This window comes from Plectropomus leopardus, chromosome 13 (assembly GCF_026936395.1).
Source record: "Plectropomus leopardus strain MGB_pleo_1.0 chromosome 13, ASM2693639v1, whole genome shotgun sequence".
NCBI classification, from domain to species: Eukaryota; Metazoa; Chordata; class Actinopteri; order Perciformes; family Serranidae; genus Plectropomus; species Plectropomus leopardus.
This window is the reverse complement of record NC_142188.1, coordinates 6,962,468-6,989,544: the sequence shown is the minus strand read 5'-3', so window position 1 is coordinate 6,989,544 and position 27,077 is coordinate 6,962,468. Positions and strand designations below refer to the sequence as shown.

The following is a 27,077-nucleotide window of genomic DNA, read 5'->3' as shown; positions in this document are numbered from 1 at the left end:
GAATTTCCAGCCTGGGGTAGAAAACAAGAAGTGATTAGACTTTTTTAAACTCAAGCTGTTTTTTCCAATAAAATACCAGGATGGGTGTTGGCCAGACCTCCGTTTTATGTAAACCACACTGACCTCCCCATTACGAGAGTTAAATGAATGAGTAAACTGTGCATGACTGTGAATAATTTCCCCACACCTTTTTGTGAAAGATTCGGGATACTTCAGGATGTTAAAGACCTCTGCGAACACTCACACACATCATACTGCAAACAAATTAAAAACCCCAGAATGTGCTTTCTAGCATGTTGACAGTGGGTGTGTGGGGACGTAGCACAAGAGGGACGACAATGACTGAAAGTAAGCAAACCGCCTTTAACAATTTGTTTGAGCAGGATTTAAAGGATTTAAAGATCCTATGTGTAAAGCTTGTATGTAATTATTGCATCTTTTTTGACTAATGAAATGGCTTCGTAATTAGTTTCTACACCCAGCATTTGCACGAGCTATCTCTCAGGTACCAAAATGGGCCACTAAATTTCATGCGAATTGGTACTTGGTACTACTGACAGAATTTGGTCAGCAACTATAAAAGTACCATATTCGGTGCCGAACCCTACTATCAACTAATTAATTAGCTTCACTTCAGTTGGATCACGTAACAGCCACTAACTGCACTCTGACCCAAACAGCTGACCAGTGGCAGATGAGAAATGTAGCAACAAAGGAAAAGTCTGTGTGATGGTGAGGTAAAGTAGTGAAAATATTCTACATATAGCATCCACTATGAGTGATTTTGTAGGACTTTTTTGAAAGTTGCTAAAATACATTTTGATATCAACCCCTTTGGTTTGTTTCTTTCTACAAGCCAGGAACAAGCTGACAGCCAGCTACTGTATGTAATACACTGACTACACAGTCAATCACTACACAAGTATCTCAAACAGTCCCACTTCAAAAATCCTGAACTTTCCCTCTAAACTTCTACAGCTCAACATTACATTTAACAGATGTACTAATGAGACAGTCATACAGGTGAAAGCTGTAAATCTTCAGCAGCCAGGTGGCGCCATTCCAGTGAACTTAAATTTTAACCAGTTTTCCACGTCTGCTCTCAGCATGAGTGCACAGGTCTCTGTACTCAAACGGTCCAAGATAAATATGCATGAGGGGCGTTCTCCCACAGGAGACCTGGTTGGGGGTCGCTGTGTGTATGGGATCCATTTTCTTGCTTTCTAAATAGACCAATTCAGGCAGGAGGTAATCTGACCAGACCTGTGCAGAAAATGGAGAGCAGTAACTCGGACACAGACGGCAGTGTGCACAGAGGAGAGAGGCGTCCCACGAGGCTGTTATGAAACAAACACAAATACCACGCGGCCACACACCCCATATATAAACTAAATTACACAATGCAGTACACACCGAAGCTTTGGCATCATGACAGAATTCTTTAACCTGCTACTTGAGCATGTGATGCTGTGCTTAGTATATCTTTGTTGAGCATAAATTAAGCTTAAGTCAACATAAATGACTCAACGGATTCATTGTGTAGCTGATGTGGTTTTTTTTTCTGTCATGTCTTGATACATGATCGGGCACTCACAACCAAAACCCCTGCAGTACACAGCCAATCCCACAGACCTGCAGGTCTGCCCACCAAAAAATCCTCTTTTACTACAACCCCCCAACCAAGACATCATACTGAACTCCTTTCAAAAGTCCTTCAGCTCCTTTTCCAAAAATTGCATATTTCTCCCATGGCGCCTCAGATACATAAACTAATAGAGGCTTGTGCCTGGGGGATGATTCACCTGCAGCAGCATCCTGGAGAGACAGGCAGAGGACAAGACATATGCTTGTAATTTTCTCTTCATGAGGAGAGGAGGTGCTGTTATTTTTTTCCCATGACACATTTTTCTGTGCTTTTCTAGTTTGGGGTAGTAAAGAAAAGTCTAAGTGCCCTTCTAACACACACACACACACACACACACACACACAATTCAAACATCACTACATCAAAGCAAACAGCGGTAGAGGAACAGGTGAGTGTTACATCAGTCAATACATTCCTTCCTGCTCCGCAGCTCCACCCATTCTGACTTTAAAACTTCATTATATGAATTTATGTGGTGAAGCAGCCACCTCAGAGTAAAGTCGCATTCACACCACGCCAGGCATTGTGGTAATTAGCCAGCAGGGTCAGGCATCGATGTAGGACTATCGCCTAAATAGCCCATTTGTTGGGGAATGGAGGGTGGAGACCAAACTTGGAAACATAAACTCTCCATTTCAGCGACTAGGTGTTTGTCCTCAGGTAAGTTTGATTACACTGGCGTGGAAGATTTTTAGATTCCTGTTGATGATCATGACTAGTATGCATGCTCACTCACTCACTCACTCACTCACTCACTCACTCACTCACTCACTCACAAACACACACACACAAACACCAACACAAAGCAAGGGCTCTCCTTTGTAGGATACCAATGTAGATATTACGTGCTAACATGGACTGCGGGAGTCTTATGGTCTGATAGCCTGTTACGTAACTGGCCACCGCAGTGCAGGTTTATATTTAACCTTAAACTGATTCAGTTTCAACTTTTTGCTTCAGGCTGCTGCGTTTTTTTCTTCTTTTTTCGGCACCCCCTGCAGCCCCACTGCTGCAGCTTGTTCGACCCTGCATTTGTGTGGTGGTGGCATAACTGCAAAAAATGACTTCCCAACCAGGAAAGTTCAAGTGAACACTTCCTTAAGTCAGAACAATAATTTGAATAATGTGCTGAAATGTTGGTACACGAGTTGCCATGTTGCCATATATGGAGAAACAAGGCAGATGAAAGAAAATGTTCGGTTGATGGTAATTTTTAAAAAGATTATTTTTTATGTGTATTTTTGCCTTTTTAATGACAGAAGAACTTCGACAGGCAGGAGAGGTGGGAGTGTGAGGGGGATGACATGCAGCAAAGGCAGCAGGTTGGAATCGAACCCCCGCCACTGTGGAGGCCTCAGCCTATATGGGGTGCACACTCAGGTGGGCTAGACTTATTGCATGTCAGTTTTTGCTCATACAGTATGGTATTAGGTTGTACCATTAGCTTTCCACATAGAGTGACCTTGACTAGATAGAAAAGTTACAGCAGTAGTTATAGTAGTCGTAGATAGTTATTAGCATTAACCCTGATGACAAGTCATGTAATGCAATATTTTCATGGTTTCTGGGAATGTATTGGTCCAGCAATAAGTCTGAGACGAAATGACTTTGTAATATAAAGCCTCAAACTGTTACCAACATGTTGTTTAAACGCCCTGAGCAACAAAATACAACGCGTCTTCTTTGTAAGCTCGATGTTGATTCCACATAAAAACTTAACACAACAAAAGGGGCATATGAATGCAGCATTAAAGGCACAACCCACATTCAAATGAATGGGAGGAGTGCCTTCTTAGCCAGAACGTCTGGGTGTGGGAGAGCCTTAGGCAACAACTAATGGTCGATCCTGCTAGCACGTGTGCTATAGTAAGACTATGACTTGTTAAAGGAAGTCTGTCAGCTGTGCTTTTGAGAGAAAAGATAAACTTACAAACTGTGAGGAGTTAAAAAGCTTTTACCAACGGATTCTACCTGAGGGTGTTTCGGCAGAGCACTTAAGCCACAGGTTGATTCCACCGAGATGCAGGACTGAACGCTGCAGAAAGACTTTGCTGCATGCTGCCATTAGACTTTTTAATACTCTTATATAACCATTGTTTTTAAACAACTGCACTATTGCACACTGAAATTTTATACACTACATAGTATTTATTATTATTATTGTATACTTTTAGTATTGAGTATTTTTATTATCTATTTTTAAGTTTGTTTTTTCTCCTGTGGATAATTACAGATGTTATGTGTGGTTAGCGGTGAATGAACTGCCGTAACAAATGTAATTTCCTGCGAAGGATTAATAAAGTATCTATTTATTAACGGGCTGAGAAGGCATGTTTCATGATGACAAAAGAGAAAACAACCAACTAAAGACGTGAGATAAGAACAACTCCCAACAGAAACTGTGAGTTACAGTTTAAGTATCATGCCTGCCCGAACATATTTATCAATTCTACAGTAAAGATCCATAAAAAGTTTGTCTTTTATGCCAATGAGGAGTAATAACAACAATGGAGAGTGCTGTAGACAAGATAGATGCAGTAATTGGGGCTTTTCTAAATTGACATGTTTTCTCAATATCATTATACATGGCAGTTTGTTTGGCAAAATCAGTTAAAGTGAAGAAATGTCAGACTGAAGATGGAACAGGAGTGAAACGAGTTAACAGTTCAGTCAGATATCAAGCAGATGAAGAACCTCTTCCACAATGAAAAGCTCACCAGTGAAGACGTCTCACAGAATGAGTGATGGCACAAAGTTTCCGTTCTTTCTAAACAGCGGCAGGCCACTGTAGTCTTTGGCAATTCAGTTCTGTCATAGCATTAACTGGTCAGGTATTGAAAGGTTTCTATACCTCTATCTGCTGCACGGTGAGGTCCAGGAAGGTGTTCTCGTTGCGGACGCTGATCAGGCTCTTGGGGCCCTTACATCCCATGCTGGTGCCCAGGCCTCCGTTCAGCTTCACCACCACCAGCTTGTTCAGGCAGTCAGCCACGTTGTTCGGCAGACCTTTGCCAGCAATCTTATCGTAGGGCTGAATCTGCAGAAAAAGGAAAGACGGTTAGCAGGTGTATCTATAGTGTGTTTTCAAAACCAACAACTTCACTGTTCTTATTGTTTCTACTCTCATTTGTCTTTTGGTGCAAAGCGACTTTGGCGCTTTGGCACTTTGAACCTGTGAATCAACATCGTTTGTGATAATTTGATCTTAAACATTTACTGAATTTATTGCTTTGTGTTAACAAACTGGCAATGTTAAGATTTTGCACATTTGTTTATGTTGCTCTGAATTCAGAATTCAGGGAAATAGAATTCACACAACAAAAATTCATGACTTTTCCCATACATTCAGTAATTTTACTAATTCCATGACTTTCCCAGGTCTGGAAAAGGAGATTATGAACTTTAACAACTAACACCTTTTCTAGGTTTTCCACGAGCGTGCGAATATTTATTAACATATTTCAGCTCCATTTTTGTTGCCGTTCAGCAATTAAACATGTCAGATGTGACAGCTGGTCCCTCCTCCGTTGTGATTGGATGGTTGGGTGAAAAGTGACTGTGACAATTGCAACATTTTTACCCCCAAAAAATTCTCAGTGCTCAGAAAAATCATCACTTTCCTTTGTGGCGTAGCATAAATATACTGCGCTCCCATTGCAGAGAATAAAGAAAATTTGGTGGGCACAGCCGTTTAACGGTGGGGCATGTGTCCCACATTCACACATTTTGTAGCATGCTTTTGTGTGAATGATGCAGAGAAAAGCATTAATTATGATCGCTTAATGCACAACACAGCCAATTTCAAATGTATTCGTCAGCACTTCAGCAAAAACATAAGAGCCTGGTTTGTGTGTGTGTGTGTGTGTGTGTGTGTGTGTGTGTGTGTGTGTGTGTGGCCACGTTACTGGGTCAATACTTCAGTTGTCATATCAGCATATTCACACATCATATATTGACTTCTTTAATGCTCGCCCACAGGGCAGGAAGGAGTGACTGTAGGATGTGAAAGTGGATGTAACCGTCTGACACAAAACTATCTACATTTTGTGAGCCATGGACTCCGTGGATGGTTGTGGCACCTGGATCGTGGTCACTCCTGCTGCTCTGGTCCTGCTTGATGCCCACTGCGACCGTTATTATCATTAGTCATATCTCTAATATCACTACAGTTCTTGATGTTATTATTTTTGCTGCTGTACATGTCTTTCTCTCTCTCTTTCAATCTGTCTCCCTCTATCTCTCTCTCCTTCTCTTTCTTTCCCTCCCTCTCCCCCTCTCTCTCTATCGCTCTGGATCTCCCTCTCTCTCTTTGCCTCTCTTTTTCTCTTTCTCTCCCCCTCTCATGGTCTCTCTCCCTCTCTTTTTATCTCACTCCCTCCCTCTGTCTGTCTCTCTCCAGTTCAGCTCAGAGTTACTGCCGCTTAAAAGGACGTTTCTCGTTGCCACTGTTGCGAATGTTCTCGCTCTTGGTGGGAATTTCCAGCATTGGAGCTAATGGTGGAAACAGTTGGGTCTCTGTAAATTAAAAAATAAGGAAATTTTCCTATTGTTATGATTTGGCACTATATAAATAAAACTGACATCACTGAACTTGGTTTGTGTAAATTTACAGGAATGTCATCTTAAAACTAAAAGTGAAACAGAAGCAGGCTCAACAGAAAATCACTTATTAACCACAGTTGTTGTGCATCTCCTCAGGTTTCATTCATTTTGATTGAATTTCATTATTTTGGTTTTTTTTTTTTAAATCAAGTTAAAAAAAACAACAAATAAAAACTGCAAGAAAATGCAGAAACATCCAGGGACTGCAAATTGTAACCAGATGTTACAACAGCTTTTTGTTGTTAGGCAGTGAGTGAGCCTGTCGGGGTTTAATTCCAGATCTGTGTGACACTTGAAAAAACAATAAATGTGCTTCTCAGATAGAGTGGATGTGCAAGAGAGTGTGTGTTAGGAAATGAAAAAGGACAAAAGGTCATCCTGTGTCTCTTTTCTGCGATAAAGCACGGAGTCACCAATCAGTGACAGCGGACACACAGCAGATAGAGCTGATGGAAACAGACGCTCTCTCCTGTGGTGTTCACCCCGCCCCTCTCTACTGACTCCTCACCCCCCACCACCTCACACCGCATGGGGCCGGGGCTACAAACACAACAGACAACCTTCACACAGCTGCCGTTCACTCTCTGTCCTTTACAAAGATGGGAAGTTATCAGAACAGAGGACAAAAGATATTGCATGGGTGAAAGCTGTATAAACTGTAAAGGTATACTGTGCAGGATTTTGCTAAAAAATGATGTAAATGCTCATGCTCAAAAATAATCCCTCTTAGTCATTATCAGAAATACTTTATTGATCCCAAGGGGGAAAACTGTCGTTCGTTACAGTCGCTCTGATGCCAGCATAGAGAATTATCACTACCATCAATAAGCTCCATCCAGGTCCGTCACATGATGCCCACGGGGCCCACACTGACTTTTTCCCTTAGATTGGGAAAGAGACGTCTGTAAATCAGTGGATACTTTTTTGTGAGCACCAAAACCCCCTGCAATGACTAATTTCATGATCTAGATTCAAGCCATCCAGAGTAATAACATTTGGAAGTCTAAAAGATCCAAAAAATATTTACTTTTTGACCGCCATTCAAGCTAACGAAGCGCTTAACCTGAAGTCATTCACTCTGCCGGTCTAAGTTACCCGTTTGGGCAAACTCGGCCATACTCGACCTCCACAAGTCTCTTGTGCGCATGCCTCATGGGCATGCACTACTGAGCAGCTCTCACAGAAATGAACAGGTCTCGCCTCTAATGCTATATCCAGATGTTCTTAGTACATCCACGCATTCAAATCTCTCAACCACCCTTGCGCAAATTTGCTAATCCTAGGATAGCAAAGCAATGACCTGCCCTACTATTCCTATGATTGGTTAGTACTTGTGTCCTCGTTGGTTGGATTGGTTAGGTTGAGGAAGAGGAGGGTTAGCCAACCCTAAGCACCCTTGCTCTTCCCAGCTTCTTCCTCTTGCCCAGATAAAGTCAATTCTGGCTCCAAAATTCCAAGATAGCGACGACCAAAATGCAAAACTTGGCAGGTGAGGTCAAGAGTTTATAAAAAAAGAAAAGATAACAATCAGGTAGTAGAAGCAAGCATCCAAGAGGAAGCCATCAAAACCGTAGACACAGTGGAGAAAAAATATAACAAAACTCCACGCAGACAAAGGTCATTCCAAAATGAGGGTGAATCTGAGGTCGGCTTTTACTTTTACTTTGTCGATGTTCAAACTCCAATTCCTGTATAGTACACCTTTACCTGACTTGCATGAAAAAGTACATATGAATAACAAACACTCATTGTTAACTTATAATACAGTGTTGGCTGATACAAATTCCTGATGGTTTTAAAAATGAGTCAGCAAGAATACAAGGGAAGGAAGAGAGCGTTTGCGTGTGTGTTGTAATACTGAGCAAAATGTTTTTCAGCTGGGATCCCCATCCTACCCCTGTACCCCCGGAGTTAGACAGCTTCCAACACCAGATGTTCATTTCCCTTCCTGGGCAATGCAGATGGGGGCTGCTTTCCTCCTCTCTCTCTGTGTGTGTGTGTGTGTGTGTGTGTGTGTGTGTGTGTGTGTGTGTGTGTGTGTGTGTGTGTGTGTGTGTGTGTGTGTGTGTGTGTGTGAGTGAGAGCTACTCCAACCAAGTTATCACAACACCCAGAGGCCTGCAGGGTACACCATTTTGACCGTACTGCTGGATCAAACTAAAAAAATTTAGCAATCAGTTCTCGTTCAAACTGCTGTGTGCTGTTTTTATGGCTCACTTTGACTGATGAGCCGCTGTCAGCTGTGATTGAATGGATGAAACTCATGGGACATTTTCTCTACAACAAACGAGCACAGCCGTGGATTAAAGTTTTGGATTGACACAGATACAAAATGTTCTACGACTAAATTATGGTTTGCACAACATATTAATCAGCATCAGGAGGAGGGAATATTTCTGCACGACTGGAGTCAAACACTGTTATCACTTAAGTGCAGGAAGCGCAGACTTGATATAACTAAGAGAACTGCGTAACATGTTTATTTTTTTGTTGACTTCGCTACAGCTGTTAGAAAATTACCACACTGCTTCCCGGACGTGACACCAACCAAAGCCAAAGCAGTTTATCTTTGATGTTCTTCAGATGTCTCTGCGAAACCTCAAACATGTCTTGAATATCAATAAGATTAAATGTGTTTTACTATCAAAATACTCTTCCTGCCATCATTACACATAATGGTACAAAAATTGAAGTATTTCAGTGTTATACATGAGGGGATTTGGTTAGATAGAAGTTTTACTTTTCAATCTCAAGTAACAAGGGGTGCAGATATTGAAAATAAAAACGGGTTTCTTATATCAGAGAAAGTTTTTTTTCTCTCTTGAGGAAAGGAAAAAGATCAACCATCGTGACAGTGATTGATTGTAGAGATACCTGCACTATCACGCGTCTCATGTTACGTTAAAACAACTTGATAGTTTACCACAGTGCCCTGTGTCTCATTACAGGAGAAAAGTATTGTATTCATCAGTGAGCACTATGTGCAAAAGTAGGCTAGTGCTCAGCAGCAACAAGAAGTGGGCTACACTATTTCATTTTTGATAAATATCTCAAAAAGTAGTCTCACTCTTTTCACCTCATTATTTATCACATTTGCCATAAAAGACATTATTGAGTTTCTTAGCATTGTTTCTGTAAACTTATTCCTTTATTGTTTCCATATTTTATTTCTCCTTGTACTGTGCCACCTATTTGTTCCACATCATAGCCTGTTGACAAAAAATATGGATATACGGATACATACACAGTCATCCTACACTATTGACATCACTTGGAGCCATAGTCGGCACAGTGCCGACCTCTATAGTATCAAGTTCCTGCCGATACACTTGTCTGACCAATCATGAGCAGCAGCATTGATCGCGAGCACACCGACTGGCACACACAGTTGTCAATCATGACCTAAAACCCCATTTTATAGCATCAAATAACTAATTAAAAACAATATTATCAGAAAAACAAATACGTAACCACTAGTGTGGTAAGGGCTACCTTAAGTGACAGAAATCATCTTTGTAAATAAAAATTATTTTACGTGTATTTTGAGTTTGGCTCATGAAAGTTGCTCAGCAGCTGATGAAGCCAAACAAAACTTGTTTTCTGCAACATGAAATGACCCTGATCTTTCGCATTGTGAGGCCCACTGAGCAAGTAAGCTAAAGACTTCTGCCAGAGAAACATCTAACTTCTGGATTAGCGCTCAGCTCACTTTGGGGATGAGACTGATTTTCAGATGTCTCTTTCACAATGTAGGTCAATGGAATAAAATCTTTTGGTCTCCATGGCATCACATGAACGACCTGGATGTGAAATTCGGCCAGTAGGTCAAATTGGCCTCAAAGCCCGACGCTGTTCCTGGGGGCTTGGGATTTCCTTATTTGGGATACTAAATACTACGTCTCTCAGCTGGCCTGGGAACGCCTCGGGGTCCCCCGGGAAGAGCTGGATGAAGTGGCCGGGGAGAGGGAAGTCTGGGTTTCCCTGCTTAGGCTGCTGCCCCCGCGACCCGACCCCGGATAAGCGGAAGAAAATGGATGGATGGATGGATGGGATACTAAAGTTTCCCTTGACCTTTATATGTTCTAAATCCTAAATATTGCACTTTAAACATAAACCATTTGTTTTAACTTAAAAAATCCAGTATCTACGCTGCTTAAGTTGACTGAATTTGACAAGACAAGTTGAATAATTACAAAATCACCTGAAATTGTCTTTTCAGATTCAGTCATCTTGGATTTTTAAGGCAGCCTGGACACAAAGTTTTCAAATTTAAAACAAATAGTATATTTTAACTATGTTTGGATATTTCACAAGGACACAATTAGGCCAATTTTTTGGCACTTACCATTAATATGTTTACAAGCAATTTTAATGAGTACATCATCCACTGTCCATGAAAAGAGCTCCATCTCCTTCTTCCTGTGTCTGCCTCACCACTCTTCTTTCAATTAAATCATCTGCACAACGTGAAAAATGTCAAAAATACACCAGTTAATTATTGCTGCGGCAGGTCAGCCTGTCATCTCCACTATCCGCAGTAGTGAGCCGGCAATCTGTGTCCAAACTGGCTTTATAGACTAAGAAGCTGCTGAATTATTAATTTGATTGGGGGGAAGATTTTGAATCCTGCAGCTTTCTTGGCAGTGGTTGTTAAATTTTGTGTTTTAGTTTACTTTTCTTTCTGCTATGTTCTTTGCTCTCTCTCACTGCGATGGGATGCTGGCAAACGATGCATCTTTACCCTCCCTCTCTCTCTCAGCCTGTTTCCCCGTCTCATTACGGCACGTCACTGTCATTTTCTATTTCACTTAACGTTCCCCGTTTCAATACTCGTCTCACCACTTTCCTCTCCGAAGCTCTAATCTTCTCTCTGCCTCCGACTGTCTTTATGTAACTCTCAATTTCACTGCAAAGCCTCCTTCTTTCGCACTTCGTTCAGCTTTTCCAGCTCCTCTCCATCTTTAATCTTCTCCATCTCTCCCTCTCTCTCTCTTTCTCTGCAGCTTCTGTAAAAATAAACGAGGCGGCTCAGATTTTGGACGCGGTGCAGTTACTCTTCACTTGCCTCAGACTGAGGGGGAAAGCACAGATCAGTCTTTGTGTTTGTGTGTTTGGAGTCGAGTGCCAGGCGAGCAACTGAGAAAGTTTTTGTCAGTGGTCAGTGAGACAGAAGCGAACATGGACAACAAATGTGAGACAAAAACATCTCTGGCGTGAAACCTGCTGAATATGTGACATTTCTTTGGAAAGAATATTTGGCCCACAGGTTGTATTTCCCAACAGGAAGTAGTAACATCCTACTGGGCAGCAAATCTTTTTTGTTTGAACTGGCAGAACGGATGATTGGGAATTTCTGGAATTACAAGTTTCCTTCCTTAAGCACACCTTAGAAGAAGAGCCGCAGTGTACTGAAAAACAGTAATTATGTTTTAATGCTTATGTACATGTTTATACTTGTTTTTACAGCTTTAATGCAACATGATAAATAATCCTTGCTCAGCAGCTTTTGTCAGGAGGCTGACAGATTTGAATGTGTGCAGCAGGTAGAATGACAGCGTGCAAGAATTTGGTACGTTTTTTAGAGAAGTTTTTGTATCTTAGGAAAATAGTTACTTGTTTTATCCTTTCTGTTTGGTAACAATGCTGCTATAAATGTTGGTAACTCTCAGATAAATTCTTTGCAAGCCTACTACATATGGTCCAGTTAGATAAAGAAATGTTTCACTTTTTGGCAACCCAAAAGCTAATTTATAAAGAGCAAGTTTATGATTTGCTTACTATTAAACTCAACTCAAGTCAACTAGTTCCACAAGAACTTTAAATAAGCCAATAAACAACAATGCCAACTCACTTAAATTATTACACAGTATTCACTCACTACAGCTGTAGCAGCCAGATTGATCTTTGGATCTTAAAATGTTTTTATCCTGATTTGTGTAAAATTTTATCACTCAGTCTGAGTTTTTAACTTTCAAGATGATGTTTTGATCCACCTATGAGGTTCTACGCTGCATCACCAGTGTCACATTGTGTTTCAAGAAAAAATAAATACAAAATTACATTTCATTACACAAAATTAGGTAAACATTTTATGACTTTTTTTCTAGTTTTAGTCAAAGACTGAGTACTTTCACAACTCTGGGCCTCAAATGAGACAATCTGAGAAGGTAAAAACACTGTTTAGTTACTGTTCATTGCTGACATCCATATTAAAGGGACAGTTCACCCCCAAATAAAAAATACCCATTTTTCCTGTATGGCTTTTTATCAGCCTAGACTGTTTTGTAGTGAGTTGCAGAGTGTTGGAGATATCTGCCATAAAGATGTCCGTCTTCTCTCCAATATAAACTAGATGGTACCACAACCCGAGTGCCAACTAGTTTTATTATACTGTAATAAAGGCAGACATCTCTATGGACGATATCTCCAACACTCTGCTACTCACTACAAAACAATCTGGACTGATAGACAGCACCTCACGTAAGAGAAAAAATCTGTATAATTGATGTAGGATGAACTGTCCTTTCAAGACGAAAGCAAAATAAAAACAATGTCTAGTCACAACTTTTCTAAAAAGTACATTCAGTACAGCAGCCTGGTGAAACTTTTAACACATCAGTCCAATTCTCCCAAAAGTTTAATCTTAGCATAAAAATCAGCGTAGGACTTCAAAACGTGTTCTTTTAGACACATGATAATTTTCATGCTAATTTCTGTCACAAGACATTTAATGATAGAATATAATGTTTCAAATGGTCACGTATGAAACAGGAAAATCATGTTATGTCCGTGACGAAACCACTTTTACTAAGGGCATTAAGTCACGGGATACTGACACTAATTCATGCAAGCTGGTTAAAATTTAAAAAATGTGCATCATATTTGTATGTTACACGCTTTTGCAGTATGTTTGACCTCAGCATGTTCGTAACCTCATTTCACCCCTTAGCAATCCACAGCTGCTGTTTTCATTTATCCTGTGAGTCATACTTTCTACCATCACAACAAAATAAAAAATACATGAGGATAAATAAACCCATTCTTCTTCAAAAAAACCCAGACCATCGCAGTGAGACAGTCACGAAGGAAGAAGAACTGATCTGCTTCACAGCGAATTAAAAATAAATGATCATATCCGGGCACACGAGAAATTTCATCATAACCATTTCCTCGTTCTCAAGTGCTTCACATTATATACACTGCTATAATGTGAGTTCAACAAAAAGTCAGAGTGGAGAAAAAAAAGCAAGAACTTTCTCTGGGTTTGAAATTCAGCGTGCAAACTAACACTCATGTTCTTCTGCTGCTCCTTGTACTCACTGGCTATTCACATTTTGACCGACACATAACACTACGTTCAGACTTCAAAGATCCTCCCTTGCGATCAAACCTAAAGCAGATACGTTTGCATTTTTTTAAGTCTTTGAAGTTTCAGACGTAACATGAAAACCCAGTGTCCAGGAAACTGAAGCATCCCTTGTGACTGAAAACTAAGGAAGACCCACATAACAAGCGTTTCATAGAGGCAGAGAACAAGGAAATCCTGCACAACCAACTCTCAGAAACACTGATGAGTTGGCATTTTCATTGAATTTGTAAGTGACCGACCAGCAGCACATTTAAAAGGAAAGCTAGACTCCTGTGGTTTCTAGTTTACTGCGAAGGAGGAGTGAATAGTGAATGTGCAGTCTACTGAAGTAAGCAAGTAATGAGGGCTGGCGCATTTAAGTGGGGCGTTTTGGAGTCAGTTTAAATTACTTTACAGTGCACAAAACATACATGACATAATGTAATCTCTGAGTCTGGAGGATACAAACAATCAAAGAAGAAGCAATTAAATAATAACTGAATTTTAAAACAACAACAATAACATTATTCACGATGTCTTATGGTGGACAGAAAGTTTGCAGTGGAAATTACTGTTAGATGCTGTTTTTCTTGATCCTTTATATTGTCTTCACAATAAACGATCTTCCACGGCATCAGAAAGTTATAAGAGAAAACACAAACAGCCCCAGGTGACCAGCCACAGATCCAATTCAGTCACCTTAGTATCAAGAAATAAGACTGTGTGCCTAAAACTCACAGCAGCATCATTATTATTCCACAGCATTTTTCGACCTGGGCCCTATTTTCCTATTTTGTGTTAAAGTGACTCATGTAGACAACAATTTTTTAAATTGGTCCAGTTTTAAAGCACGCCCACTAAAACTGATGGTTTGCACTGACAGGGTCAGATTGTTATTCTGTCTATTCCATCCAAACAGAGATTGACCTTTTTTTTTTTTACCAGAGACAGTCCCAAAATTGTCATCACCAAACCCACTAGACTGCATTTAAATAAACAGCAATTTGATCTTTGTAAAACACACTTAAGTCAAAGTCAACAGAAACAAAATACAACTCACAAAAACCATCTTTGTTTGTCTTTTCACCCAGTTACATGTGAAAATATGCTGCGTCTGTACACTCTAAAATGAATATATATATAAATGGAGTCTGGTGGGGTTTGTGACACAAGTTACGAGGCTGTTTCTGGGCAAACAGAAAGTATCTTCCTCTTTTATAAAAAGTCTATCTCTTTGCAGCCTGTTTCGCTGCTCCTGTTTGCAGCTTTCTCACTCAATACTGAATCAGTTTGCTTTATTAAATAAATTAAAGAATAAAATAAAGAAAAATACTGAACCGGTTTGAAACATGTTGTTCCCATTAGTCACTTAGACACAAAAAATTGAAACTTTTAACCTCATTAACCTGAACTTACTGTGAACAACCTCTCTGTCGCTCTGAATGTTGAACTCCTTTCATCTGATTGGCTGAAATGTTGACTATGATGAAACTGCAGCTAAATCTAATGTACCACTTATGTCACTAACGCCAGCTTTACTCCCAAAAGGCACAGAGTGTGTATTTCCATCACTGGTGGCTCCGATGGGACTCAAACCTCTCGACAGTGTTACTGCTGAACAGTTCGTGTTTATGACTTGCGAATACTTTGTCCGCTCCAGCAGTTTTCAACATGGCAGTGGGCTAGAACAAATCGGACTCAAGGGACAATGGACATATTGTTCCATCTAACATGCAACTGACCTGACAAAAAAGTGCTCAAACAGCCGAGGTGTCCTCGATCACACGTCATCTAAAGCAGTGTTAAGTGGAAATAAATGGCTGTGCATTTGTGGCTTTGATGTGACAAAATACTTTTTTTGTTTTAAGGAAAGTACATCAGTGTCCCAAATGACCCTAATTTCCTGGCCATTTAACTGGAACTGGTTACACTCATGCCTTGTTACGTAATGCAACACTTACTTCCTCTGTGTTAGGAGTTTCATAAGTGGCACACTGATACTTGCTTATCAGCTTTTCTGTCACTTAAGCGCGCTCAAACTACACTTGTCACACCTCAGTGAGCCAGATGATAAAATCTCTTCTGCCCTCTTTATTGGACATTTTGGTTTACAATCTCCCCCAGTGCAAACTCTAAGATTATGAAAATTAACCACATAATAAAATACATTTTCCTTGAGCCAAATGTGTGAACTACAGTTATTCAACAAAACAAACAAGTGATTTACGGTTTTGTTTTTCTCAGTTGAGCAAAACCCAGAAACGATTCAAGTATTTGACATAATTAGAAAAAGATGACTGTCAAGTGTAAAGTACGGAGTCATTTATTAAAAAATGTGACTTGCAATACATCCAAGTCCTTACGCAGACTAAACAATTACAATGTAATTTAACTCCATCTAAAAGCTCCACATGGACTTCAGCCAGGGCTTTTTGGACCATTCAAACTAATTACACACAGAGATAAAAAACTGAGATAGTTGAGTGGCAACTGGCATTAATTAACCTTCAGGACACTAAACACTGTGTGCTATGAGGTCACATGGTCTTACCAGTGAGGCGCCTTTCATTGAAATATGTCATAAAGGGAGTTTTCCCTTCACGACAGTATTGGCAGAAACTTCCTTGTCCTGTTGTAAGTTGCATTTGTCAGTATCTGGCACACTGCTGCACATAACAGCACTGCTCTTCCACTTTCAACACACACTCTTGACTTTTTTACTGTATTTATCGTAGTTGTTGTTGTAGTTGTTTAATTGAAGTGTTGTTTAACTAATAGGATATTTTTGTCTTGACCAAGCTCAAATCTCCTGTGTGCCATTAATCAGTGCTGTCCAGGATATTAACCCTTAAACACCTGAGCAAGCACCTGGCTTGATTTCTTTCAAAACCATGGAAGGAAGGCAGTGAGCAACTTAAGAAGAAACAACCCGAAAATTAGCAAGAAATTTAGTAAAGCACCAAAACAAATACTTAGTAATACTAGTAGTAGTAATACTTAGAAAATTAGTACAAAACAAAACAAAACAAAAAAAAAAAAAAATAAACACACAAATAATGAAAAAAAACAAAGAAATCATGGAAATTACCAAAATTATTAATTTGTGGGACATTTTTTGCCAAATTTCTCACTGTCTTTTTTTCTCCATGTTTTCAAAAGAAATCAGTTTGTTCTGGTTTTAAAGGGTTAATAATGCTGTAGGCTTATTGCTGTGGTTGCAGCGAGATGTAAGCTGAGTTGAACGTATTAAGTAAAAGCGTGGATGGGCATCATCTCAGTTTTTAAAGTAAAATGTTTGACGTCATCTTCTTTGGTGCGTCAGTTGCTTCAGCTTGAAGCTGGGCGCCCTTTAATGACAGCTCATCATGATGAGTGACAGGTGCTCGGATGAGAGTTTGATCATCTGAGGCTGCGACTAAAAACACACGACTGCCTCAAGGTGAAGAGCTTCAACGGTCGCTTTCATTTTGCGGTTTTTTACCCGCCAAAAGACAAGACATGATGTGTCAGAGTAGTAAGAATTTTCAAACGGAGAAGTGTCCAAAGGTCGACATCGATTGTGTGGACTGGTGACACATTGGGTTTGAAGTTGTGTAACATTTATTGAGCAATGTTGCAGTCTGACTGGAGTAGACTGTGATTTTCTGTAGTTTCTGTAAAAAAACACGACCAGAGTTCAGACACGTTCATACTGACGTCCTACAAAAACATTCAAACCAGCACAAAATCAAATCAACATTACAGGTCGAGCTTGTGAAGTGAGCAGCACTGTTGTACTGTTTATCTTTATCAATGATTGATGACTCTCTGGAGTTGTAAAAATCTGACTCAGTGCTGTGGTTTGGCCTCTGATAAGACTTCAAACTCTTGGATCTGTTACTTTATCTGGACTTCCTGCTTTAAATTTCATCATCTCATTGGTAGCTGTCACAACACGCCTCCCTAAACACAGCTCATTGGTTAGAGGTTATTTCTAGTGGCGTAGTGGTAGTTGATGAGGTTGGTGTGCAGTTAGGTTAAAAGATATATCTTCATTTGGCTTTTTGGCTAATAGATGAGTATAATGTAAATGGCCACAAAAACAGGTGGACACATCCCCTAATTCTGCATATACCCTCCACTACACTGGCTTTTTGTGTTACGTATTGAATGTTAATTAAGTCCTGGTGTATTTATGATTGCCCTCTGGCTTATGGTATGTGTCAAAGGGAGCATTTTTGGACACAAGGGGATTTCAAGTACTGGATGCTTGATTGGTGTCCCTCTGGGCAAGTGTCATGATAGATGATTGACAGGTGCTCTATCTCCCTAGAACAGGAAACTCATACAAAATTAAACAGCTTTATTTTGAACACTAGAAGGACAGTGGTGGTAAATAAATGGGAAATAGTTTTCATATCCCACGTTCATCACTGTACCGGGCCGTATTGATCCCTCATGGGCTGTCTGCTCCTGGATTTTCAACCGAACCAACATGGCAGCTTGTTTGGAAACGTTCTTAAATAGAAATAGAAATAGTTTGCTGAAATGTGTTTCTGAAGATATTTCAGTTGCTGAATCTTTTTTTATTTTAGATTGACAGTTTTTTAGGAGTTTCTAGAGGCAGGAAGTCACACTAGACACCCTGATTTGCATAACAGAGCTAAGACCCCGCATTGATTCAAATGAGAAGCGGCCAACGAACGCTCAGTCTCTTGAAACGTTGCTAGCAGAATGCATTACACGTCTGCTTACACGGACAACAGAAAGGACACATGTAAATGAACATGTACCATTACTGTTGTCCTCACAAGACAATACAAAAGACAGTGTGCATATGTGCATTTGACAAATATTTTAAACCTGCTAGAGCTCTGATATTAGTTTTCTCTCTCACCATAAACATGTTGTTGCTCACTCAGGTGGAAGCACAAACGCAGAGAAACACACACAAAAACCTCGAAAAACTTGACTCACCGAGTCCTCTGGAGGTCTCTGTATCTTGATCCACTCTACCGATGGCCCCTTCACCTGCAGAAATCTGTGGAACAGATTTTTGAAGCCCTCAAAGTCTTTCCTGGACACCTGGAAAACACAAGGGTTATATTTGAGCCTTTACTCAATCAAAAAAGGCAACTCTTCCTCCTTGGTTACATTTTTCCAAGTTTGTATGTTTTTAGTTTTATTCATATTCAAATATAAAATAGTACTAAGTTAAAAAAAGGACTAAAAAAAAAACACAAATGGTCATAATAATGTAAAAAGTGACAGGTCCTAACATAAAATTTACATAACTGATTTTAAATGTGCATTTAAAAACTAACAAGAAATACCGCCTCACAGTTGGATGTCTCTGCAAACAGGTCAGTTACAGTTCACATCCAAATCTGTGAAAAGACGGACGCTTCACACACAAAAGATCTATACAGTCAGCACAGTTTCAAGATTAGAGTCATCAGTGAGTTATGGCGTTGGATAATGCCAGAAAAGTATTTTTGCAGAACAGTACGATGTCACAGTGAAGTGGACCTTTGGCATATAAACTGTAATCACTTCATCATTTTATCTTATTCAATATTTGTGTGAAAATTTGTCATAATTAGTGTATGAATTCTTGTCATGGCCACAAACATGTCAATCATTTGTGTGGTCACAGTGACTTTTGACCATCAATAGTTTTTTTGTTTTTTGTTTTAACTTGTCAAGCTGACGTTTGTGCCAAATTTGTGTAAACACCCTGATGGTCTTGAGATTTCAAAGTGACCTTGAGCTTTGACTGGCGAAATTAAATCAGTTTATCCTTGACTCAAATCGAACGTCTTTGCCAAATCTGAAGAAATTCCCTCTGAGGAGACATTGTCTTCATGAGAATAAGACAGAAGACGTTACAGTGGTGACTTTTGACCCATGGCAACCAAAATTGAATCAGTTCATCATTGTTTCCAGGTGGACATTTGTGTCAAATATGAAACAATTTGCTGAAGATGTTGTTGAGATATTGTGTTCACGAGAACAGAACGGAGAGAGGAACAGACAACCCAAAAACATAACGCCTCCGGCCACGGCTATCACCAGCTTGAAGGCATGAAAACAAACGATCTATACCTAGAGGGTAGTAAAAATCAGCATATCATAGGCCTGTCGCTGGTGTCTGTCTACACCGGAGACCTGGGATGCGTGTGCACTCGCTCACATACAGCTGTGTATGAGCACACGGATGATTAGCTTGTATAACTGCTGGTGCTGGCTGCAAATACAAAAGCTTTTATTGTGAACGCACTTGAGTGAAAGTATGTGTGAAGTGTTGTGCGGCTGACTGTCCCCTCTGACCTGTTTTCCTTCTATACATCACTCCATCTTTTGTGATTGCTGGCAGTTTGAGAGTGCCTGGTTAATGTCTGAAAGAGCCGAACCCCGTGTGATTGTTCAGTCAAGCAATATTTAGTGACAGCTTTGTTTCAAGGTCTGTGATTGTTTTATATCAAAGGAAACTCAAAGAGAAAACGGATAAAATAACGCTCAGTCTTGCTGCTATTTCTGAGGTGGTTTTGATTAATTTGTGTTCACTCCCAACACCAGAAATCTTTGTGGGCTAACGGGACAAATCTCAGTTGGGCTGGAAGCCTCTAATGACGCATTAAATTACGAATTACGCTGATATAATGCATGAATGTTTGCTTAAAAACCTCGCCTCCTGCAACTTAATGACGTACACTTTTTTATGTGTGCGTCTGTAAGCACGTAGGTGGGACCCTCATTGGCACCGTGCAACAGTATGTGTCACTCTTGTGTTTTTCCAGCGTTTGTGTGTGACCCAACCACCCTCTTAAACACAACCAGATGGTCTGAGAGAAACAGAGGGGGGGTTGAGAGAGAGTGTGTGTAAGTGCACCTCTCTCTCTGCGCCTGTGGTGGTGTCCAGCAGTTTCTCCAGCTCGGCGTGCATGGAGCTCTCCAGCTGCTGCCGCATCATTTCCTGGAACTGAGCCATCCCTCCGTTGGCCACTCCTTTATTCAGACCTGGTGCGGGCAAAATAGAGGAAGATGGAGGGGTCAGGGTTTTACAAAGTTGCAACACAACTTGAATTCTGACATATTTGGGATGATAAAAATGATTCATGCGTCCATCTTTACTCATTAACTCAAACCATCTGTTTAAGCCTCATCTGCCACTGAATACAGATTTTTGTAAGTTGGAATTAGAGCCCCAACCCAAAGAGTCCTAAGCAGTAATAGTACACAAAACTGAATCCAGAGCTGCAAAGATAATTGCTAAACATATTTTTCAAGCCAAAAAAGCTAAACATTTGATGATTCCATTCTTTTAAATGTAAGAATTTGCTGCTTTGTTTGCTCTTACATTATTGCATTATTATTACTTAAATTATGACGCTAGTCACTGCTGGAATGAGCTTCCCTTAGATTTAAGATATGACCCATCTGAAGCCATTTTCAAAACTAAGCTTAAGACTTTTCTCTTTTCTGCAGCTTTTTATTAATCTTTTTTTTAGTGCCTTTATTTATTTTATCAATTTGTTTTAAACTTGTCTGTATTATTAATACATTTACCAGTCCTGTTATTTATCTAATTTTATTCTTCAGTTTTAATTTATTAATATTTTTTCTTATCTCTTTACTGTTAAGCACTTTGACTAACATTTGTGTATGATAAGGTGCAAGATAATGGATGGTGTCAACTTGTCCTTCGAGATTTTGTGATCACCATGTTTCCTGATATTTTAAGAACCAAACGGTTAACAAGAAAATTATTAACACATTAGTCAGTAATGAAAATAATTGTTAGTTGCACCTCCAGTCTGGGCGGTGTAAACAACGATGATGTAACAGGTCAGAAATTTTGTCATCATTTAGCACCTGTTATCATAATCAACAACGCTCTCAAGATTATTATGGTGTTTGCGTAACATAAATCTTTGGTGCCTCTGCAAGTTTTAAAACAGAGATGATTAAAATCTGGAGGAAACAGGAAATGTAAAAAGCTAAAAATAGCTTCGTGTGAGACATTGATTACTGATGTGGATCTCAGTGCCACGTAATGGCCTCAGAAATCCAGTATCATTACAAATCTGTGTTTAGGAAAAAGAAAATCAATACATTAACTGCTATAAAAGAAAACCCATTGTCATTGAGGTTATGGAAAAAAACTCAAGCACGAGAAAGACAAACACTTAACAGCTCTGTTGTTGCCATAGGTGTGCCCACATGAACGACAATCTGACTAATTATAAAGCTTTGATGAAAGGTCATAAGTAATGTACTTGTAAACAAAGCACGCATCATTGAAACCAAATTAACCTGTGTAGCCTGTTTGGTTTTCTGCGATGTGTGACCTTAATGTCTTCATTGTTTGCTTATATGCAAATTTACAAAAAGCACAAGCTTAGCTTTTCATGTCATCTCTTTAAGTTTTATAGTTTTGTTCTTTGACAATCATTCATCTGTAGCAAAAGATTTAGTTAAAGCCCACCCAACTGGAAACCAATGATGTTAACTTAGCTGTAACATTGGAAAGAAAGCAAAGACTGGCTAACACCACAGCACAGTCAAGACCACTTTGATGGCCTCTGTGTGAAATAATATGTTTTTGACTCTGACAGCCGTCATTGTTAGTTTAGGCAGCGTGCCTCTTTCTATACATCCATGGCTACCAATGACAACAGTGCTAACAGTGATGGTGGTGTAGGGACGGTTGTCATCATGTTTAATTTATGCTTGACGCATTCACAAGGGTTGTAAGTGTTCACATAGCCAAAACGACGTCTCACCATTAGACGCAGCCCATCGCAGGGGTCCCTGCAGTTTATCATTTGTCTATGCACATATGACATTTTCTAACTCTGTATACGGCCCCCCACAGTTTTGGAAAATATAGAGTCTGCGTTGAGGAAAAACCACATGGAGCACAAAAGATCCAAATCTTTCCTCATCATGATACCATGTGAGCAGAAAGCATAATTAAGCTTTATGCTTATGACACAACCAGCAGTGACTGCCGTATAAGCACAGTGCGGAGAAGCAGCGATTAACTCGCCAGTGGGATTCACACACAGGGGCTAACATTCACTAACACGCACGAACGCCCTGACCGGCTACCACAACAAAAAGCAAAGAAGCTCAGATTACAACACACACAGGAGTGTGACTACATTATCTGTTCAGGGGGACACTAAACTCCACGATATCTTTACATAGAAAATAGTTGAATGCTGCTTTATAGGTGTTCTGAATGTCATACACATTAGTAAGCAGAGTATTACAGCGGGCAAACTGTAGTATATGTTACTCTGGCACAAAAACAGGAAACTATTCTTACTAGTAAAATGTGACAAGACAAGTCAAATCCTGTGAAAGCTGACCTATTATATTGACCTTTTTTTCTCTCATTATCCATAAAGATTATTTATTGATTATCAAAACTACATTTGTTTGATTGAGCAAATAGACTCGTCATGACTTTAGGTAGTTAGTCAACTTGACAGCTAACGTGGAGGTTCAGATCTCTTCTGAGGATCGTGGAGTTCGCTGTCACTGACACGTTAGGATTGTAGCTAGTAATACAAGTACTAGTAATACAAGTACTGGCTGCTTATTGCAGCGCAGACAGGGCATGTAACAAGAGATGTACAGACAGAATTATGAGCCAGAAGAAGTGAAATAAAACCAGTGAATAAACTTTGACCAGAATCCCACTTCACTGCCTTTAAAAGGGTCCATACAAAACTTCAACCAGCTGCGTACTGATGTGAAACAATCACTAATAACAAGTTTACTACTTATTTTAAATACATTCAAGAGATACAGTATGGTTGGCAGCGATAACGGCCATGCGTGCATTCAATAACTCTGATATCAGAGTTTTCATTCCTCACGTGAAGGCATCAATCAGTGCTTTAACCCTTTGAAACCTGGATCGACATCACTTTTCTTGACTTGCGCTCAGACGCCGTCACAACTGTTTAAACCTTCAAAGTCTGAGCAAATTTGCTTTCTTTTGAAAACAGGGAAAAAGCAATTAGCAACTTTGTAAGAAATTTTCCTCAAGACATTAGCAGCTTTGGAAAATTGTTTTTTTAAAGCTAGTGAAAAGTGTACAAAAAACTATATTCATAATTACATGTAAAAAATATTTTACAGAATTATTTTTAAGCACTTTTAATGGTCATTTACTTGTTTTCTCCCTAATTCTAAGGTATTTTAAGTACTTTTTTCTTTTCTGCAAATTTTTGTGTCATTTCTTCTTAAGTTGCTCATTGCCACTTTCCCATGTTCTCTCGACTTGACAAGAAATGACCCAAAACTTTTGAACAAATGACAAAAAAGAACAAAAACAACTACCTGAAATTTGGCACAGAGAAAAGGAAACTTAACAAACACAACAAAAAAAGTTCTTTTTTTTAAAAATATATATTCTGTAACAGATTTTAATATATAATTATATTAGTCCAAATATAGTTTCTGGACATTTCTCCTTTAAAAAAAAAAAGTTGGATACTTTTCAAATATTTCTCTTTTTCCTTTTTTTAAAATTTTTTTTTTAAAGATTTTAAACCTTTTTTATTATCTTGCCGCATCTTACCAATTTCTTGCAGTTTGCTCAATGCCTTTTCCCATGTTTTGCTCAGGTTTCAAAGGTTTAAATACTTGTGAAAGCCTTTTGAATGCAGCACACAAACAAAGATGTCCATCCAGGTTTCAAAGGGTTAAACGCACTGAAGTTCATAGTTAATTTATCTACCTGTACGCGTAAGGCTAAGAGTCCACAACACTGCTTACCTTCTATATAAAGTGCCATATTTCAGCTGCCAAGTAGCGACCAGTTCAACAAAACACAATTAAATAATCAGATAAATCCAAAGCAGATCTTCAAGTTAAATATTCCAGAGAGCATTCACAGTGAAAACCGGAGCGTCATTGAAGAGACATCCCGTTAATGAATTTTTAAAAAAAGTTTCCTTGAGGTATCCAGAAAGCCAGCTCATTCATCCAGAGGTGTACAACCCCGTGAGTCCATTCAGCACTGAGGCTCCGCTGCTGCGACGTCCTGTCTACCTCATACACCCATAAAAAATAACAACAAGGACACATTCATCCCGCCGCACTTATCTCTCTGGACAGCAGCCAGACGTCGTCCCTGAACTGAGCACGGAGCCGGATTGGACCGAGCAGGACGTTTTACAGCTCGCCTCTCATTTTTCCAGCCCCAAATAACTGCCCACCACGTCACTGCTCCTGTCAGTGACTCTCAACCTCTGCCTCTGTTTTAGCTTTCGCCTCGCCCCCCTCTGCTTCCACTTTTATTACCTTATTGCCACCGAGTCGGAGATTTTCAGCTGTTTTTTTTCCCCACTGCCAACAAACATCCCGTCAATTATTAACCAGCGAGATGCACACCAGTCCATCCGCATGACCTGCCTGTCCGACAGCACGCTGAAGTTAGTTTCAGATTCACGGGAAAAGATTTAAGGGGAAAAACTACACTGCTGTTTGCTCCTCTTACTGTCCTTAAAGCATGTTAGGCATTTAAGGTAAAACTGACTGAACCCTATTTCAACATTTGTAAAACCTTTATTCTATTTGTAAAACACAAAAAGGTGAGATGCCCCCCTTAAAAAACAAAACAAAAACGTAGACCACATCGGACGAGGACATAGTTAGACTTACCCAGATCGTCCCAGAGAGGCTAAATGTTATTTAAAACAAATTTGGATTTGTAAAACCTTTTTTTTCTCTCTGTGAATACACAAAAACATACAGTGGGTTTTAATTTGGACCTGGACCAATGTGGTCTAGATATGAAAAAAAAGCCCTCAGTAAAATGTCCCTTTTTTGCATTTTCACAAATAGACAGCAGTTATACAAATCTAAAATTGTGTTGTGAGTATGAATAAGCTTCTCTGGGATAATCTAGTCCAGGTTTGACTCCTTTAAGTGTAGTGGATTTTGATCTGTACCTGGTCTAATGTGAGCCACATGTGAAAACTGCAATAATATGTACTTTTTATTTTTCACAAATATTAAAGGTTTCTAGAATTTTGAATGATGTTTTAAATTATATTTATACCCACTGGTATAATCTGGTCTAAGTGTAGTTATTTTTGATCTGGACCTGGTCCAATGTGGTTTAGATTTTAAACCCCCAGTGAAATGTCTCTTTTTTTTTTTTGCATTTTCACTAATAGAATAAATGTTTGAGAAACTGTGATTTACATTATGTGTAACCTGTCTGGGCTGATCTAGTCTAAGTCTGACCCCTCTAAATGTTTTTGATCTGAAACTGGTCCTGATCTGAAACTGAAATCTTCCTTTTTTTGCGCTTCCTCATAGAGTTAAGGTTTTACAAATGTTAAAGTGGGTTTCAGACAGCATCGAGGCTTTACATAAAATGTGTAACATGCTTTAATAACACTAAAAGTCGCAAAAACACGAGGATCATTGGCTCAGCAATGTAAGTTACTTTTCCCTTAACTGCTGAATCGGAAGCTACGAATCGCAAACTAACTTCATCGCCGTGTGGCTGACAGGGAACTTCAGAGGCTGCGGGTCTGAATGAATGATGGATGGTTGGACGGTATGTACTCAGGGAGCAGTCGATATTAAGGCTTCCCTCCGTGTGTACATAAACACAAATCAAACTAGCGACTGACCCGTGCACACCACACGGAGCGAAAAAACAACCTTACCACCAAAAAACGAAAAACGCTGGGCTAAAAGCTAACTTGAGGATGCGATCATGAACACCACTCGCTTTTGGGAAAACCTTGATAGTGCCGAGATGCAAATAGATACAATTATATTATATTTAAAGCCAGTTCTTACTGTGTTATTGTAGGATGCTTGCGGAAGAAAAGTCGACAGGGTCGGCCTGGTCCTGCGGGTCTGAAGGACCACAGCAAATCCCTCAGAGGAGACAGCGGGGGCACGCAAATATAGGTCTGATTTATTTTTTCAAAAACAGTAGATTTCACCTTAAGACACCGGGCTCCTGTTCCTTTGCGACATCGCTAAACAAAAAAAACTTAAAAAAGGGGATGATTAGTTTGAAGATATTTTACACAACAGTGCCATTCCAGGAAGGGGCGAATGGGAACGTTGCAGGAAGATGGCAGCCAATCAGAGAGCTGTGTGTCTGTGACGTAGAATTTGACAGCCAATAGAAATCTGCAACGTTCTGAAGAATGCTAGAAATGTAGGAAATAGAAAATCACTGCCCTAAAATCACCCATGCCCAAAAGGCCCAAATACTCCCACTGACCTTTGTCACTGTGGAGGAGCTTTAAAGCAGCGCTGCAGGCTTTGATGCACATCTATATATCATGAGCAGGATCACACTGGCTGAGCAGCACTTTGTTAATGCATTGATGTTATAATAATGGATATCTTGGTAGATTTGTCACTTTTAATAATTCGGTTTTTAATCAAGAGTGACACAATGTGAATTTAACTCACTACAGATGTTACATAATCAGTTCTCATGTTGCTGGC

At 39.6% G+C, this 27,077-nt stretch overlaps 1 protein-coding gene and 1 long non-coding RNA gene across 4 annotated transcripts in view; one reads left to right on the top strand and one right to left on the bottom strand.

Moving 5' to 3' along the window:
* ugp2b (UDP-glucose pyrophosphorylase 2b) overlaps positions 1 to 26,681 on the bottom strand; it is a 39,699-nt gene extending 13,018 nt beyond the window's left edge. The window contains exons 1-4 of one of the 3 annotated variants that reach the window (XM_042501966.2): positions 26,412 to 26,681; positions 20,467 to 20,594; positions 18,552 to 18,659; positions 4,497 to 4,682 (exon numbers count right to left, since the gene is read on the bottom strand). In XM_042501966.2, the coding sequence (XP_042357900.1) occupies positions 4,497 to 4,682; positions 18,552 to 18,659; positions 20,467 to 20,565 (393 nt within the window). In that variant the 5' untranslated portion in view covers positions 20,566 to 20,594; positions 26,412 to 26,681. Of the gene's footprint in view, positions 1 to 4,496; positions 4,683 to 18,551; positions 18,660 to 20,466; positions 20,595 to 24,368; positions 24,846 to 24,896; positions 25,027 to 26,411 lie in introns of those variants that run through there. The other 2 variants (XM_088086165.1, XM_042501964.2) reach the window with 2 other exon arrangements.
* LOC148187654 (uncharacterized) lies at positions 1,736 to 6,573 on the top strand. Its single transcript, XR_015778358.1, has 3 exons — positions 1,736 to 2,305; positions 2,905 to 3,025; positions 5,624 to 6,573. It is a non-coding gene; the product is annotated as an uncharacterized LOC148187654 (long non-coding RNA).
* Positions 26,682 to 27,077: the final 396 nt, after the last annotated feature.